This window comes from Telmatherina bonti, assembly GCF_933228915.1.
Source record: "Telmatherina bonti genome assembly, chromosome: 8".
NCBI lineage: Eukaryota > Metazoa > Chordata > Actinopteri > Atheriniformes > Telmatherinidae > Telmatherina > Telmatherina bonti.
This window is the reverse complement of record NC_136626.1, coordinates 25,149,454-25,164,188: the sequence shown is the minus strand read 5'-3', so window position 1 is coordinate 25,164,188 and position 14,735 is coordinate 25,149,454. Positions and strand designations below refer to the sequence as shown.

At 38.1% G+C, this 14,735-nt stretch overlaps 1 protein-coding gene across 1 annotated transcript; it reads left to right on the top strand.

Moving 5' to 3' along the window:
• The first annotated feature begins 941 nt into the window (after positions 1–941).
• On the top strand, positions 942–8,700 carry lpxn (leupaxin). The gene is made up of 9 exons (XM_079245555.1): positions 942–964; positions 1,751–1,836; positions 1,973–2,031; positions 5,086–5,182; positions 5,473–5,715; positions 5,815–5,988; positions 6,357–6,438; positions 6,517–6,665; positions 8,239–8,700. Exons 1-9 carry the CDS (start codon positions 952–954, stop codon positions 8,503–8,505), a joined length of 1,170 nt encoding a protein of 389 aa, XP_079101681.1. The 5' UTR covers positions 942–951; the 3' UTR covers positions 8,506–8,700.
• The last annotated feature ends 6,035 nt before the right edge of the window (positions 8,701–14,735 follow it).

Sequence of the window (14,735 nt, the reverse complement as noted above, 5' to 3'; positions counted from 1 at the left end):
AGAAGTTGGCGGATGCTTTAGTCCAGGAAGGAGATCCATCAGGAGAACATCCGCCGTCTCATCAGGAGCATGCCCAGGCATTGTAGGGAGGTCACACACACTACTGAGCCTCATTTTGACTTGTTTAAAAGACATTACATCAAAGTTGGATCAGCCTGCAGTGTGTTTATCCCACTTTAATTTTGTGTATAACTCCAAATCCTGACCTCCTCCATGAAATAAAAATATTTCATTCATTCAGATCTACAACGTGTTTCTTTAGTGTTCCCTTTATTTTTTGAGTTGTGTGCGTGCATGCGTGCGTGTGTGTGTGGTTCTGGATGGTTGGTCCACAGAAGTTGCCTCAAAAGCTTCAGTTGCTGCAGTGAAAATCTTCATTTTCCATGCAGTTTTCTTTCCTCTTCCAGCAAATGCTGAGACTGTGTCACATTCCTTTAATGTGTGGAGCAATGGCAGAACAGGGCAGGGACCTGGATCCAGCTTGCTAGCTTTAATCACCAAAACATCTGAGGTTGGCTCCACTACCAACAGCAATGCACATTTCCTTATTGCAGTGTTTCACTATTAATCTATTGTCATAAATAAATATCTGAATATATATTATGTAATATCCTAATCTTAACTCAATATATAGTATCATTTTAATATTGAATAAAAAATTTTGTACATTTGTCATTTACATAAAAGCATAATCAACAGAAACACAATCAGTCCTGTTATTCGTTTGAGAATCTCACTTGTAGACATGATTCACATAAAGATTGCACGTTTCCTTCTCTGCAGGAAACGGCAAACTTTCATACTAACCATGGATGGGTCTTCATACAGAAACAAGTAAAAAAATGAACCTTCCCCTGAGGAAGTGACGTTTCAACCCAATGAGAAATTAGACTGGTTACCCCAGTGATAAACCAGCACAACACACACTCTGTGGCGAGATCAAGAGCTGTCATGGATGAGCTTGGTAAGGTGCCTTTCTATCACATTTTTCATCCAAAATTCAATTGATCAAAAGTGAGAAAGATCACAAGGACTTATTTTTCCTGCATGTTATACTGTAGTAGTGATGCAGTTCATCTTAAGTAATCTATAGATTGATTAATCATTTCACAATTATTACACTTATATGTTTGATTATGCTTTTTAGTATTTGTAGTTTACAGTGACCTAACAGACTCAGGGTGAGAATAAAGGTGAACAATTAGTTCAAATGTATTTATTGATAACAGGCATAATTCTTTTGTCTCACATGAGAAACAACAGCTTATTCTGATTTCACTGTAAAAATCTTCCTTAGAAAAAACAGTTACCATTGCTTTTTGCTGTAGTTGTGTCCTTTTTTCATACTTTTTCCAGTGCTAGTATTTCATTTGCTTCTAACGACTCGCTTGTTCACTCTTTTCTTTCCCCAAAAAATGTGGTTTTCAGTTGTGTGGAGAGAATTAAACTGACTGCAATACATGTCACCAGAGTCTTGCGACATTTTAAGAAGTTTCACTTCTACAACAAGTCATGTCATCACTTCCTGATTTAGCTGCCTTGCATGAAGCAAGCTTAGTTCACCTTGATCTGAACATGAAAGCACACCCTGCCTCACCTCACAGGAAATATTTCATTCTGCAAAGATTATGCATGCACTGAATACCACCAGACACATGTTTAGCTGTGTAGTTTGAACATTGCAATGTAAGCATGACTACACGTTAGCTAATGTGTGGTTTGAATATTATTGTTCTGTATCCTGCCACAGATTTGCTGTTGGAGGAACTGGCCCTGAATTCAAAAGGTTCAGAACTTCTCCATGAAAACAAAACTGATGATGCAGCTCATCAACAGGTAGAGACAAAATCTAAGAAATTAGTATTGGAACTTAATCAAAGCTATGCTTTGCAACAAGTTAGATTATCATATTGTCTATTGATCTTGCTACTTCAGTCAGAATTCCTTTTATAACCCATGGGTCTCTTCCCAGGTTTCTGGAGCTGGACTTACCAAAAAAGAAAACAGCTCAGTCAACATAAACTCTTACAGGTGAGGTCCAGATTTGAGTCTTAGTCTTAACTGTACAGAAGAAATACAAGAATACTTGAAATATGTTCATATGTTACACATGATTTCAAAATGTTATTATCTTACTTTCAAGCAGAATGATCTTTCTGATCAAACTGCTAACGTTAATTCTTTTGACGACGACTGCAGGTAATGTCAGAGTTGTAGCACCATCGCTTTCTAAATTATTTAATTCATTATTCTAACCTCTTAGTCCAATGAAGGGTTTCGGGGAAGCTGGAGCCTATCCCAGAAGTCTTTTAGGCAAAAGGCAGGGTACACCCTGGACAGCTCGCCAATCCATTGTAGGCTTTCCAAATTCTCAAAGAATTTTATACTGATGGGAATTCCCAAAAAACATTGGAAATCTGTGAAAAACGTAAAATAAATTGCATCATGTGGGATTAAGTGACAAAAGGTCAGATTGAGTCTTTATTAAGTAAAAAGAGGAAGACTTCACTGGTTAATCAAAGATGGTATGAGTAGGTACTGGGACTTTCCAATCTCCCATACAAATTATTCAAATAAATGTGGAGAAATTTCTGTGTGCAAAGAGGAAAAAAATTCCCCTAAAGCAGTATTTCGGACTTTCAGGCAGTGTATTAAAGCAGAGACGTTTCTGTAGAAGCAATGACTACACAAACTCAGGATTACTTAAAAAACAATGCAAATCACACTCAACATTAACCTGAGTTCAAGCAGAAAAGTCTTCGGTGATAGGCTGAATCAAATGTTAAAACCTGCAATTCAATTCAATTCAATTCAACTTTATTTATATAGCGTCAAATCACGGCAATGCCATCTCAAGACGCTTTACAGACAGAGGGGAAAACATAATGAAGGCCAATTCATAACAGCCTATATACGGAAACCAACAGATTGAGTAGAGTCCAACTCAAGCTCCCATCCTGAGCAAGCACACTGGCAACAGTGGGAAGGAAAAAACTCCCTTTTAACAGGAAGGAAACCTCCGGCAGAACCCGGCTCAGGACAGGCAGCCATCTGCCTCTGCTGTGTGTATGTGGGGGGGGGGGGGGGGGGGGGGGTAAAAGAAAGAGATAAAGAGAAAAAGAAAGAAGCTCAGTGTATCAGGAAATGTCCCTCAGCAGTCTAAACCTATGGCAGCATAACTAAGGGATGCTAACCATCCCTAGCTATAGGACTTATCAAAAAGATAAGTCTTCAGCCTAGTCTTAAAGGTGGGGAGGGTGTCTGCTTCCCTAACACTGACTGGGAGCTTATTCCATAAGAGAGGGGCCTGATAACCAAAGGCTCTGCCTCCTGCTCGGCTCTTTGAGACTCTAGGAACCACAAGTAAGCCTGCAGTCTGCGAACGAAGTACTCTGCTTGGTATATAAGGAACAATGAGGTCTTTGATATATAGTGGTGCCTGGTTGTGGAGGGCTTTACATGTAAGGAGAAGGATTTTAAATTCTATTCTAGATTCAACAGGCAGCCAATGAAGAGAGGCTAAAACTGGAGAAATATGATCTCTCCTGCTGGTTCTGGTCAGGACTCTGGCTGCAGAAACTGGATCAGCTGAAGGCTTTTCAGGGCATATTTAGGAGAGCCCAGTAATAGAGAGTTACAGTAATCTAGTGTCGAAGTAACAAAAGCGTGAACCAGTTTTTCTGCATCACTCTGAGACAGAATGTCCCTAATTTTGGCTATATTACGTAAATGAAAGAAGGCTGTTTTAGTAACCTGCTTAATATGTGGACCAAAGGACAGGTCAGGGTCAAATATTACTCCAAGGTTTCTCACTGTAGCACTGGAAGCTAAAGTAATGCCATCCAGGTTCATTACAAAACCGGAAAATTTAGCTCTGAGTTTTTCAGATCCAACGAGAATTACTTCAGTCTTATCTGAGTTTAAGAGGAGAAAATTTCTAGACATCCAAGTCTTTATGTCTATGAGACAATTTTGTAGCCTATTGGGCTGATTTGTTTCATCTGGTTTAAAGGATAAGTATAGTTGAGTATCATCTGCATAACAATGAAAGTTTATTCCATGCTGTCTAATAATTTTGCCTAAAGGGAGCATATATAGCGTGAAGAGTATTGGTCCAAGTACAGAACCTTGAGGAACTCCATGACTTACTGTAGTTTGGGAGGAGGACTTGTCATTTACATGAACGAACTGAAGTCTATCAGATAGATATGATTTAAACCAGCTTAACGCTGTACCTGTAATTCCAGTCACCTGTTCTAGTCTTTGTAACAGAATGTTATGATCGACTGTATCAAATGCAGCACTAAGATCAAGCAAGATAAGTACGGACACAAGTCCTTTGTCTGAGGCCATAAGAAGGTCATTAGTAACTTTCACCAATGCTGTCTCAGTGCTATGATGAGCTCTAAATCCTGACTGAAACTCCTCGCATAAATTATTTCTGTTCAGGTGGGCATGTAGCTGAGCGGAAACTATTTTCTCCAGAATTTTGGACATAAACGGGAGGTTAGATATAGGTCTATAAACACTGTGTCCTTACAGTTAACGCCATACAGTCTAAGGTTAATGCAAAGGAGGATTATTAGTCATTTTGTTAGCAAAACAGGTTATAAAGCATCATCAGTGCATGCATTGCATGTAACAAACACATTTGTGAATGTGCCATAAATATATACAGATTTTAGAACAACCTCGGGAAGGGAGGACTATATTTTATCCTTGTAAAAATTCTGATTGGATATAAGGTTAAATTATTTGTAGATAATTGAATTCCTTCATGGTCATTTTACACATGTTTCCATCCTTTCTTGGAAACAGTGCTGTATTATTGGTAGAACTTTTAGTATATTTAATTATGATTTAGCATGGAAAATAACTCAAAGACCCTGGATTATTTTCAGTGACATAACTGCACTGAGTAAAAAGAAATGTAAAAATCTGAACATAATCCCATGAAGACCAGAAGCTCTTTCTAAACTTGGACACTAATTTGTACCAGTTCTCTCATGTAAAATATTTAAACTTGCGTTGATGCTTTTAAAATGTGAAATATTGTGCAATCATTTTCCTCTGTCTTGAATATAGTGATCTGCCAGCTCCCGTTGCAGTTTCCCTGACTCCTGAATCACCCACTCAAGAGCTGGACTCTATTCTGCAAGATCTGCTGGATCTGGCACATGAGGTCAGTGAAGCGTCTTCAGCCTGAAAAGACTGAAAATGATCAAAATTTACTCTTTGTGCTGGCTGACAAATTATTTTCTAAAGGTCAGTGAGAGCAGTGAAAGTACAGTAAAATGTCAAATGAATTAAATTTACTGTGTTCAACAACAGAGGGCAGCATTGTATTAGTACCATTACTTCAGCGCTTCATTTGGACATTTTTCAATATTAACAAATAAAAACCTGCTCTGAGTAAATGTCGGCCTGTAAATAATCTTTTTAAACGTTTTGTATATGTGTATCTTTATCCAGAATTCAGTCCCTTCAGAAACCCCACCACCACTGACACAAAAGCAGTCTGTGAAGAAAAAAACAGGAGGTGGACAACAGGAGAGAAAGGAAGGCAGCAGTGGTCCAGCAGGTTCAGATACAAAGCAGAAAACAGATGCTATAGATGACTTGCTAGGAGGGCTGAGCTCTGATTTGGAGAAAATTGGCGTACGCACCACCACCAAAGGCCACTGTGCTGCCTGCAACAAAGTCATTGCGGGAAAGGTAACATCTCACCTTTGGGACACATAGAAAATAATCTTATCACCCTTGAGCCTAAATGTGAAAATAAACTATTAACAATGATTCACTTTCTTTCTGCAGATGATCACAGCATTAGGAGAAGTATGGCATCCGGAACACTTTGTGTGTTTGGTGTGTAAGACGGAGCTGAGCACAAGAGGCTTCTTTGAGAGAGATGGACAACCGTACTGTGACAAAGACTACCATGACCTTTTTTCTCCACGTTGTGCTTATTGCAAGGGCGCCATTACGCAGGTGAGAAAGCACCATAAAAGTACACATAAAGATTACAACTACTACCACTACACATATAAAGAAGGAATTGGGTGATGACATATAGCAATATGTAGCCTATTTATTTTTTCTTGATATACTGCATGTATAATACCCACCGATTAAAGCAGTTCTGTAGCCTAAATTACATCATGCCCAAGCTGCTGACTTTATTCAGAAACAAAGACATTAACTTATTTTTCTATAATTCACTTTTTATGACTTACAAATCTTTTTTTTATTTTTTATTTTTTATCTGTCATGATATTTGAACATAAGAGATGAGAGAAAGCTTATTATTCTGTAAAGAAGTAAAAATGTAGATGTAAAATTCCTGGCTGGTTTATCAGAACATCATGACAGCTCTGGATCAGACTTGGCACCCGGAGCATTTCTTTTGCACATACTGTGGAAACCTGTTTGGATCAGAAGGTGAGAGCTTGGACAAATCCTTTCATTCCTGAGGGAAGCGTTGAGCACAAAACTCAGTTTATCTTTTGTATTTCACAGGTTTCTTGGAAAAAGATGGGAAACCGTACTGTTCTAGGGACTTCTACCACCTCTTTGCTCCCAAATGCTCAGGCTGTGGAGAGCCAGTGAGGGAGAACTACCTGACTGCAGCCAATGGCACATGGCATTCAGAGTGCTTCGTCTGCGCAGTGAGCCTCTTAACTCAGACCACAAACACACAAACACACACACATACACACACACACACACACACACACACACACACACACACACACACACACACACACACACACAGCGCCAGCTCACATACAAGCCTCAGAAAAAGTGAGAAAGATACCCTCACATTTGCTTTATTTGCATCATTTTGACCACAGGGTTGATAAAAACCGTATGGCTGATGAATACGTCGCGGTTGAAATGATGGAGATAAATCAAGCAACCTACATTCGTCTGTGTGACTATCTTTTAGGTTTTCATCAAAGTTACTTCTGTGTGCAGCAGCAGGCCAAAACTGCTTGTGAAGATGCAATATGAAGACATATGTATGCTTTAATCGGATATGTGAAGCTGTGAAATATAAACTCCCAGGGATCTTGTAACGCTGTCTTGAAACTGCAACTTAGGAATTTTACTTACTGAAATAAAAAAAAGTCCACAGACCAGAACACGAGACACATAAAATGTATTACTTTTAGCATCATGCATAATGTGACACAAATCCAACTATCTAACTACCAACAACTAATCATTATTCACAGCTGTTAATTTACAGTATAATTTATGCATATATGAAGCAGTTGCTGTCAGCCTGGTTAACCTGGACTGAATTTGATTCCAGTTCACTCTCACTCAGCACACGTTCAACCTGCTGCTAAGAATACAGCAGTTCTTTTTCCAAATTTTCATCAATCTAACCACTTTATTGCAGCTTGTTCCCCTTAACAGAAAAAGAGATGTCTTTTGCATGAGTCATTAGCCTTCAACAACCCCTTCCCCCCATGTCAAACACACATATCCTCATTCCAAGATGGTTGATAACTATCTATAGAGACAAGTGACTTTCCTCTTTTTATTGTAGTCATATTATAAAGTTCTAAAATGGTCAGACAATGACTAAAGCATGATAAGAAACACCATCACAGGCACTGAACAACGCAGGTCTTTCTCACGTGGACATTTTGTGCTTGCTGTCTCTCTGTCATGGCTTACTGGCACTTAATAAATGAAACACGGCCACTGGCAATGTTCAGAGTTGCACCTGCATTTTTACTGCTACAATGTGACAAGTCAAAGTGTCTGCCAAGAGAAATGCCTGCAGTTGCATTCAGGTCCATATGCAGTGTCTCAGCCGTACATTTATTTTCCATTTCTGTGCTAGCACTTATTAATGGATTGTAAAAGGCACAGCTGCAATACTCTTTGAGTTTTCACACTAAATTTTCATGCTATGAGATTTTGAGGCATTGTCACTTCATTATGCTGGGGCTCCATTTAAACCAGCATTGTTGACTCGCTGACACAATATAAGTTAACATTTTGAGATAGATTGTAACCATATTTTAGATAAGTCATGTACTATTTAAAATACATCTACATCAATGTTTTTATGATTTACTGGCATTAATGCTTTAAGAATTATGAAAAGTACATTTAACGATGCATTATGAGTTCTAAATGACCTACATTATCTTTAGTGATCATCATATATAGGCCCCACATTTTTTTTTTTTTTACCTCTGTGTGTCTCCCCATGTCATCCAGGACTGCCTGAAGCCCTTCACCAATGGGTGTTTCATGGAGCTAGATGGTCGACCTCTGTGTGCTCTGCATTTTCACTCCAGGCAAGGAACTCTGTGTGGTGGCTGTTGTGAGCCCATCACTGGCCGCTGCATCTCTGCTCTCGATCGCAAGTTTCACCCCGAGCACTTTGTGTGTGCTTTCTGCCTGCGGCAACTCAACCAGGGCATCTTCAAGGAGCAGAAAGGGAAGCCATACTGTGCAGCATGCTTTAACAAACTCTTTCTGTGAAACATACAGTAAGAAAAGCATGTGTAACATATGGACACGCTGCCTTCAATGAATGTATTAGTTTTCATACAATTTGTACATGACAAAACAAGTCATTTGCATTATTACAATACATACAATATGATTAGGAAAGTGTGCAAAACACTGGTCTAAATGATTGACAGGTCGTGTAAAATGTCTGAAGGAAAAGTTAACATAATAGCATGACTTACATGGTTGTGGTAAGGACAATACTACCCTTACAGAAAACATTGGAGAAACTTCAGCATATGTGAACTTTGGATGCTTTCAGAAGGTGTGTTCCTGACACTCGGTGTACATTTTATAGGGTTTCATAAATCATGATCACATCGAATTTAAAAACGAAGAAATAAAAACAAAGAAGTGCTGTTTAAATCCATGGTTTCCATAAAGCTATCCTCTGCTTAGCACTCTGGAGATACTCGCTCATAGTTTGGTGCCGTTTGTCAATGGGTTAGTCAATGTGGCCTGATAGTTTGTGTTGGCAGGAGCTGGCACTGACTCGGCACGCCAACTTGAGTTTCCTCTTTCTGTGACTGACCACTTGGCCTCTGGCAGGCACTGGATTCTTCTTCATTTTCCACACAGGCTCCTTTATGACTGCCTATGGAAGATTAATGAATGTGGTGAGGTTAACAAAGGTGGCTTGAGAAGGAGCTCCTTCACATCTTTGGATCTCTTTAGAAACTCCCTTTTACTCTTGAAAGATGAATGAACCACAAAGCATTTTAATGCTTTAGTGGTTGTTGGCAGATATAGGCTCATTTGGCTGACTTTTAGCTCCACAATAACTAATAGGGGGAATGACATTTTAAAGACGAGACATTTGCAGCTGGATGTGCTGCTGTTTTCATAGCATAAATGTTATATATGTGTATACAGGGTTTTGATCTCAGTTCTGTAGAATCAAATCAATAAATAAAAACCTCTAATTTGCAAATACTGTAACTCTGAGTTTTATTTTCACTTCCAAATGACAATGAATGCAAACACAAAGTCCGTAGTTAAGCTATATTAATTTTAGGAGCCGATGCAGCACAGAAGACAAATACAAGCCAGAGCCTTCCCATAAAGGTGATTTGTTCCTTTAAATTCCTTTGCACAAGATTTGCTACACTTGATATTTTAGGCTCATAGATTTTACATAAAATGAAACATAAGAAAAAAAAAAGTGACAGTTGATGAACTGTAAAACGTTAAATCGACAGCAGGAGGCTTCAAACAGCACATTTTAGAGACTCAATTTTTTCTTTTTTCTTTTACTCTTTATTTCCATCAACAACGACAGCAACTAAATAAAACAAATTTGTTGTTTGTTTTTTTTTTACAATAAACAAAACAAAACGAATTTTCTGAAGTTCAAAAAGGGTTTTGGAAGAAGTTAAAAAAAAAAGCCCTTTTATCGATAACCTAAATAACAACAACATTACAGCATCTCTGCGTAACATTACTCATTATGTTCAATCACAATATCACTTACACAATACACGGTGATACTACACACAATAAATCATAATAAACAATACACATTATTTTAAAGAGATATCAGTAGCATCATATCCTTTATTTATCTCATCTTTTATCTTTTGTTTTACTTAATGATTTACATGCTTTCATATCCTCATTAAACTCTGAAGCTTAGCATTTATTCTCACAGCTGGCTGTTTGAACATGTGTGTTCCTGTCAGGCTGAATTTACTGTCCCTCAGCTGGAAAAGCTTTTGGATACTGTTAGGCAGTTCATCATTTTCAACTTTGGGCATAATTTGAAGAATCTTGAATTTGAAAAGGTTTTCAATTTTAACAAATCCTGCTAAATAGAAAGAGATAGATTTATAAGCCCTTAATGGCAGGAGGATATTTGATTTTACTATTGAAGAAAAGAGACTTAAACTTTTATCAAAGCTTTCAAACACCCCTACCAGCATGGTTGGTACCTCTGTGTGCAAACAAAAGAAATCATAACAGTTTGTATGTTTTGTTACGACATTATAAGAGGAGCTACAACTGTCTGCACAGGATGACAAATAAATGAAATTATTTATGATTATTAAATTATTACAATATGGATTTTTAAATATGTTTAATTTAAAATATAAATTCAGTTTTTTTAAATTAAATTAAATTAAATTAAATTAAATTAAATTAAATTAAATTAAATTAAATTAAATTAAATTAAATTAAATTTCATTTCATTTCATTTCATTTAATTTCACTTAATTTCATTTAATTTAATTGCACAGCTCAAAGAGATGAACCATTTTTCTGGAAGTTTTTTTTAGCTAACTACTCTGCTGTTATGGGCAGCCAGCTTTCGGTTTGGAAAAGATCAGTAAGGAACCAAGTAAAGTAAGTAAAATAGACCCTTCTTTTGTATATTGTCTAACCTGTGTAAATTACAGAATGTTTTTGAATGTATCCCTTGAATAAACTACCCCCAAGTCTTGTCTCATCTCCAGATGAAAACTAACTACTTTTGTTGTCCCAGTAGGCAACTTAACTTAGTTTTTCTGAGGACGCCATGTGGGCTTACTGTATGAAGTTAGTGTGTGTGTGTGTGAGTGGGAACAGTGTTGGGTATTAATCATGCTGTCATCACTGTCAGAGCATGGTCTCATAAGACTGCAGCAGAATGTGGACCTTGCATGGTGGAAGAGTTCAGTCTGGACTTAAAATCCCAGATCGTACATGTTTTTATGATCTTACAGAGTTGTGCCTTTAACTCTACTGAACTCTCAGACTCACAGTTAGCTTATTTGCATATTGTATAAGATACAAGAGGAAGTGCACGCCTCAGCATGAGTCATGGAACAACCTCATTTCTTGGCATGTAACACGGCTATAAACTTTCCCATCGTCACATGATGTGTTCATTCAAACAGAATATTGTGCTTCTTTCTTGAAGAGAGAAGATCGCTGATCATTGTTATAAGCAACACTACATCCACCAAAACCATCTGTTAGGTGGCAAGACTTGGTTAATGGTCTTGCCAGCGAAGAAGTACATGTCAAGCATATTTACTAATATACATTTAATTGAACAGCTCAATAAAAAAAACATCAGGAAGAAGAAATTTTTGAGTTAACAGAAAAAAATATGAGTTGTTGTAAGAGTGACTAAATAGAGAGGAAAGGGCTCTCTGGCTACTAGTAAAAATGAGAAAACATGAAATGTGAGAAGGGGTCTTTTTTTAAAAGAATGGTGAATAAAGGGCAGTCTGTGGAAAGTAGGGAGAGTGTAACTCAGGTGACTTTTACTGCAGTGAAACAGAGTACGAACACCCTGGGAGAGCAGTGGCCCATGAGATGGAGACTAGAACTAAGAAGTAAGGAGTGAGCAGTATACTGGAACATAATGCATGCTGGTGCAATGGGGGCATAGGAGGCAGGGGGTGAGGAGCATAGCTGTATAAGTTTTTTCTTGTGTGACACTGAAACCAAACACTTACCTCCTCTCCTGTGAAATAACTGTCCGCTAGGCCACCCCAGATGGGGGCGGCGGGGCCGCCTGTCCAGACTATTACAGGCCTACTGTGGGTCACATTTGGCCCCACCCTGCACCAAAAGTTCACATTATCTAAATCTAAAACTGTCAAATATGTCTTTGGTATATTAATCACTACATTTACTTGTAGGCACATTGATACCCACTCATGGAAATATCAACCCACAACAGCTCAGTGAAGTGAATGAATAGAACAGGTCCCTACTTCTATAATTACAATTGTGCTATATGTGAATTCTGATGGGTTGATGCAAAAGAATATCCCTAGAGAAACAAATGGTGGGTAATAGAACTACAATAGTGAGTAATAGCACATTATTTGTTTAGAGAATAAATGGTTAAAACCTACAAAACATTTGAGATTCAGACAAAAATGACAACATAGCTGAACTGTTGTGTCCTCCAGCTGGCTTCTTGATAAAGGGCATACAGTGGAAACAGTGGAAGACTTTAAGCTTTGCATTGAGATTTGCAGTGTTATAACTATTACTACATATGAGGATGTGATTATACTGTATGATACTAATTTGAACACACTGTAATTCAAATATGGATGCAATAATTATGTTTAAAAAGCAAAGCTAATGTAAAAGTCCCTCACAGTTTAATACCACTGAGAGCTGTTAGATCCTGGCTCTGGCTCATGCACACTCAAAATGCTCGGAGTTCTCCAATAAAATATTAAGTCAGTGAATGTTTTCCACAGTTTTTGCTTTTATGATGTTATGCTGCAGTCAGTTAAATTCACTCCATGTGATCAGTGTCCTGGTGGTCCTTTAGGAAATAAATCCATAATATTTTAGATGCTCAGAGTCAGAAAGGTCTTTATGGGAGCAATGGGTGCGTGTTTATTTGCCTGTCTTTATCAGTTTTTGGGTTCACTATGATTCATGTCTCTTCAGTTAATTTCACAATAAAAGAGATTCCAGATATTCTGATATCTCCCCTTATTATCCATCAGTCAGTAGTGTAAACATCATCCTTAATTCAGAATTTAGTCTGCACACAAGAGTACAATGTGGAACCTAACCAGTGTGGGATATTAACTTCACATTCTTATTCACATATTAATGCATTTTAAGTCCTCACATTTGGGTTAGAAATGTTAACATTGTGCACAATTACTATCAGCTTGTTGCTAAAATGCTATTGGTAGTTCCATAAAAGAAAAATTAAGTGGAGAACTTGAAATCTTCTGGGCTGAACTGACTTGGTTTCTCCTTTGTTACCTGCCCAAGAAAAACACGAAAATTTCAGTCATCACAAAGAACTGCTAAGTCTGCATGAAACAGAACCATCTTTCTGCTGGATGTTAAGTGAATGTATTTTAACCAGTGAAGGTAATGTGACTACTTCAACACCTCAGTAATTACTTCCACGCAGAGAAAGCCTGAGTCGGCGTACGACTCTGTTTTGGGTGTGTTTGTTTTGGCGTTGGGTTGATGCTGGGTGCAGGTATCACACCTGATTCATGACTGGCTCTTCTGTCCAAAAGGAACTTCTTGTTGTTGTTGGCTGAACACTGAGTTTTTCCTTGATATCTTACACTCTCTCACATACCAGTGGACGCACATGCTCACACACACATACACACACAAGCATGCAAACCAAGCAGTCTTATAAATACTATTTGGGGATTTTCTGTTCATACTATTTTGGAATCGGTCTACATAATCACATAAACAGACATGCACAAACAAAACAACACTTGAAAGCAAATAGTTTCAGCTTCGCCACACATAGAGAATGATAAAACCAGTTACACATGTACATAAATCAATTCAAACATGTGCAAGCTATCTTTGGATTTGGTCAACAAAATGAGCCACACACAGATGCAAAACACACATATAAACATCTAAATGGCTTTTATAAGTTTGGTCTCTGTCTCTATCTCAGGAAAGTGTGCTCCTCTTGGATTTGGTTGGCATAAAGTGTATCTGTATGAGCATCACTGGTGTCTCTGTTTGCTCACTGATCTTTAACCAAGAGCTTGAGGTCTTGAGTTTTATGGATTAAATGGAGTCAGTTCCCTGGAGGGTGGTGGTGTTGCTGTATGTAGCTGTGTGTCTGTGTGTGTGTCGTGGGTGGGGTGGAGTCTCCCATGAAAGGTTCTCAAAATAGTTTTAAAACATTTATTTTAAATTTGTGACACACCATTGTCTTATCTCTCTTATTATCTTCCGCCAGGTCTATCAGTCGCTTAACACCGGAAAACCTGTGGGAAAGAGAGGAAAACACCAGCGCAGTGCATTTTATCTGGATCCTAATGATGCCACAGACCAAACAGGCCAGGGTTATGAGAGAGATTTATTATACAGTGAGCTCCTTCTGTATGCTAACCTTTAGTGTCAAGAAGATAGATGGTTTCATTATGCTTCCTCATTGTGTCCATGTGTGGGTTTCCACTACAATGTGGCAGAGCTGAAGAGTTAGTGAACTGTTCTTGCAGCTGATAAATCACTTTTTGGGACTTTATTGAGAAAGGTTAATGGTGATAAATGCTGTCATTTTGTGAGGGTTTAAATTGATTTGTTTATGGCATTTTGAGTTGATCTTATGTTGACCATTTGGGTAACCTCAACACACAGCACAGCAGCTCTGGAACAATTAATGCAACAAACATGAAGCTAGACCAGAAGACTGACACTGAATACAGCATCTGTGATACTGACACTAAGCTGTTGGGAGTTGTGGTTCTGAT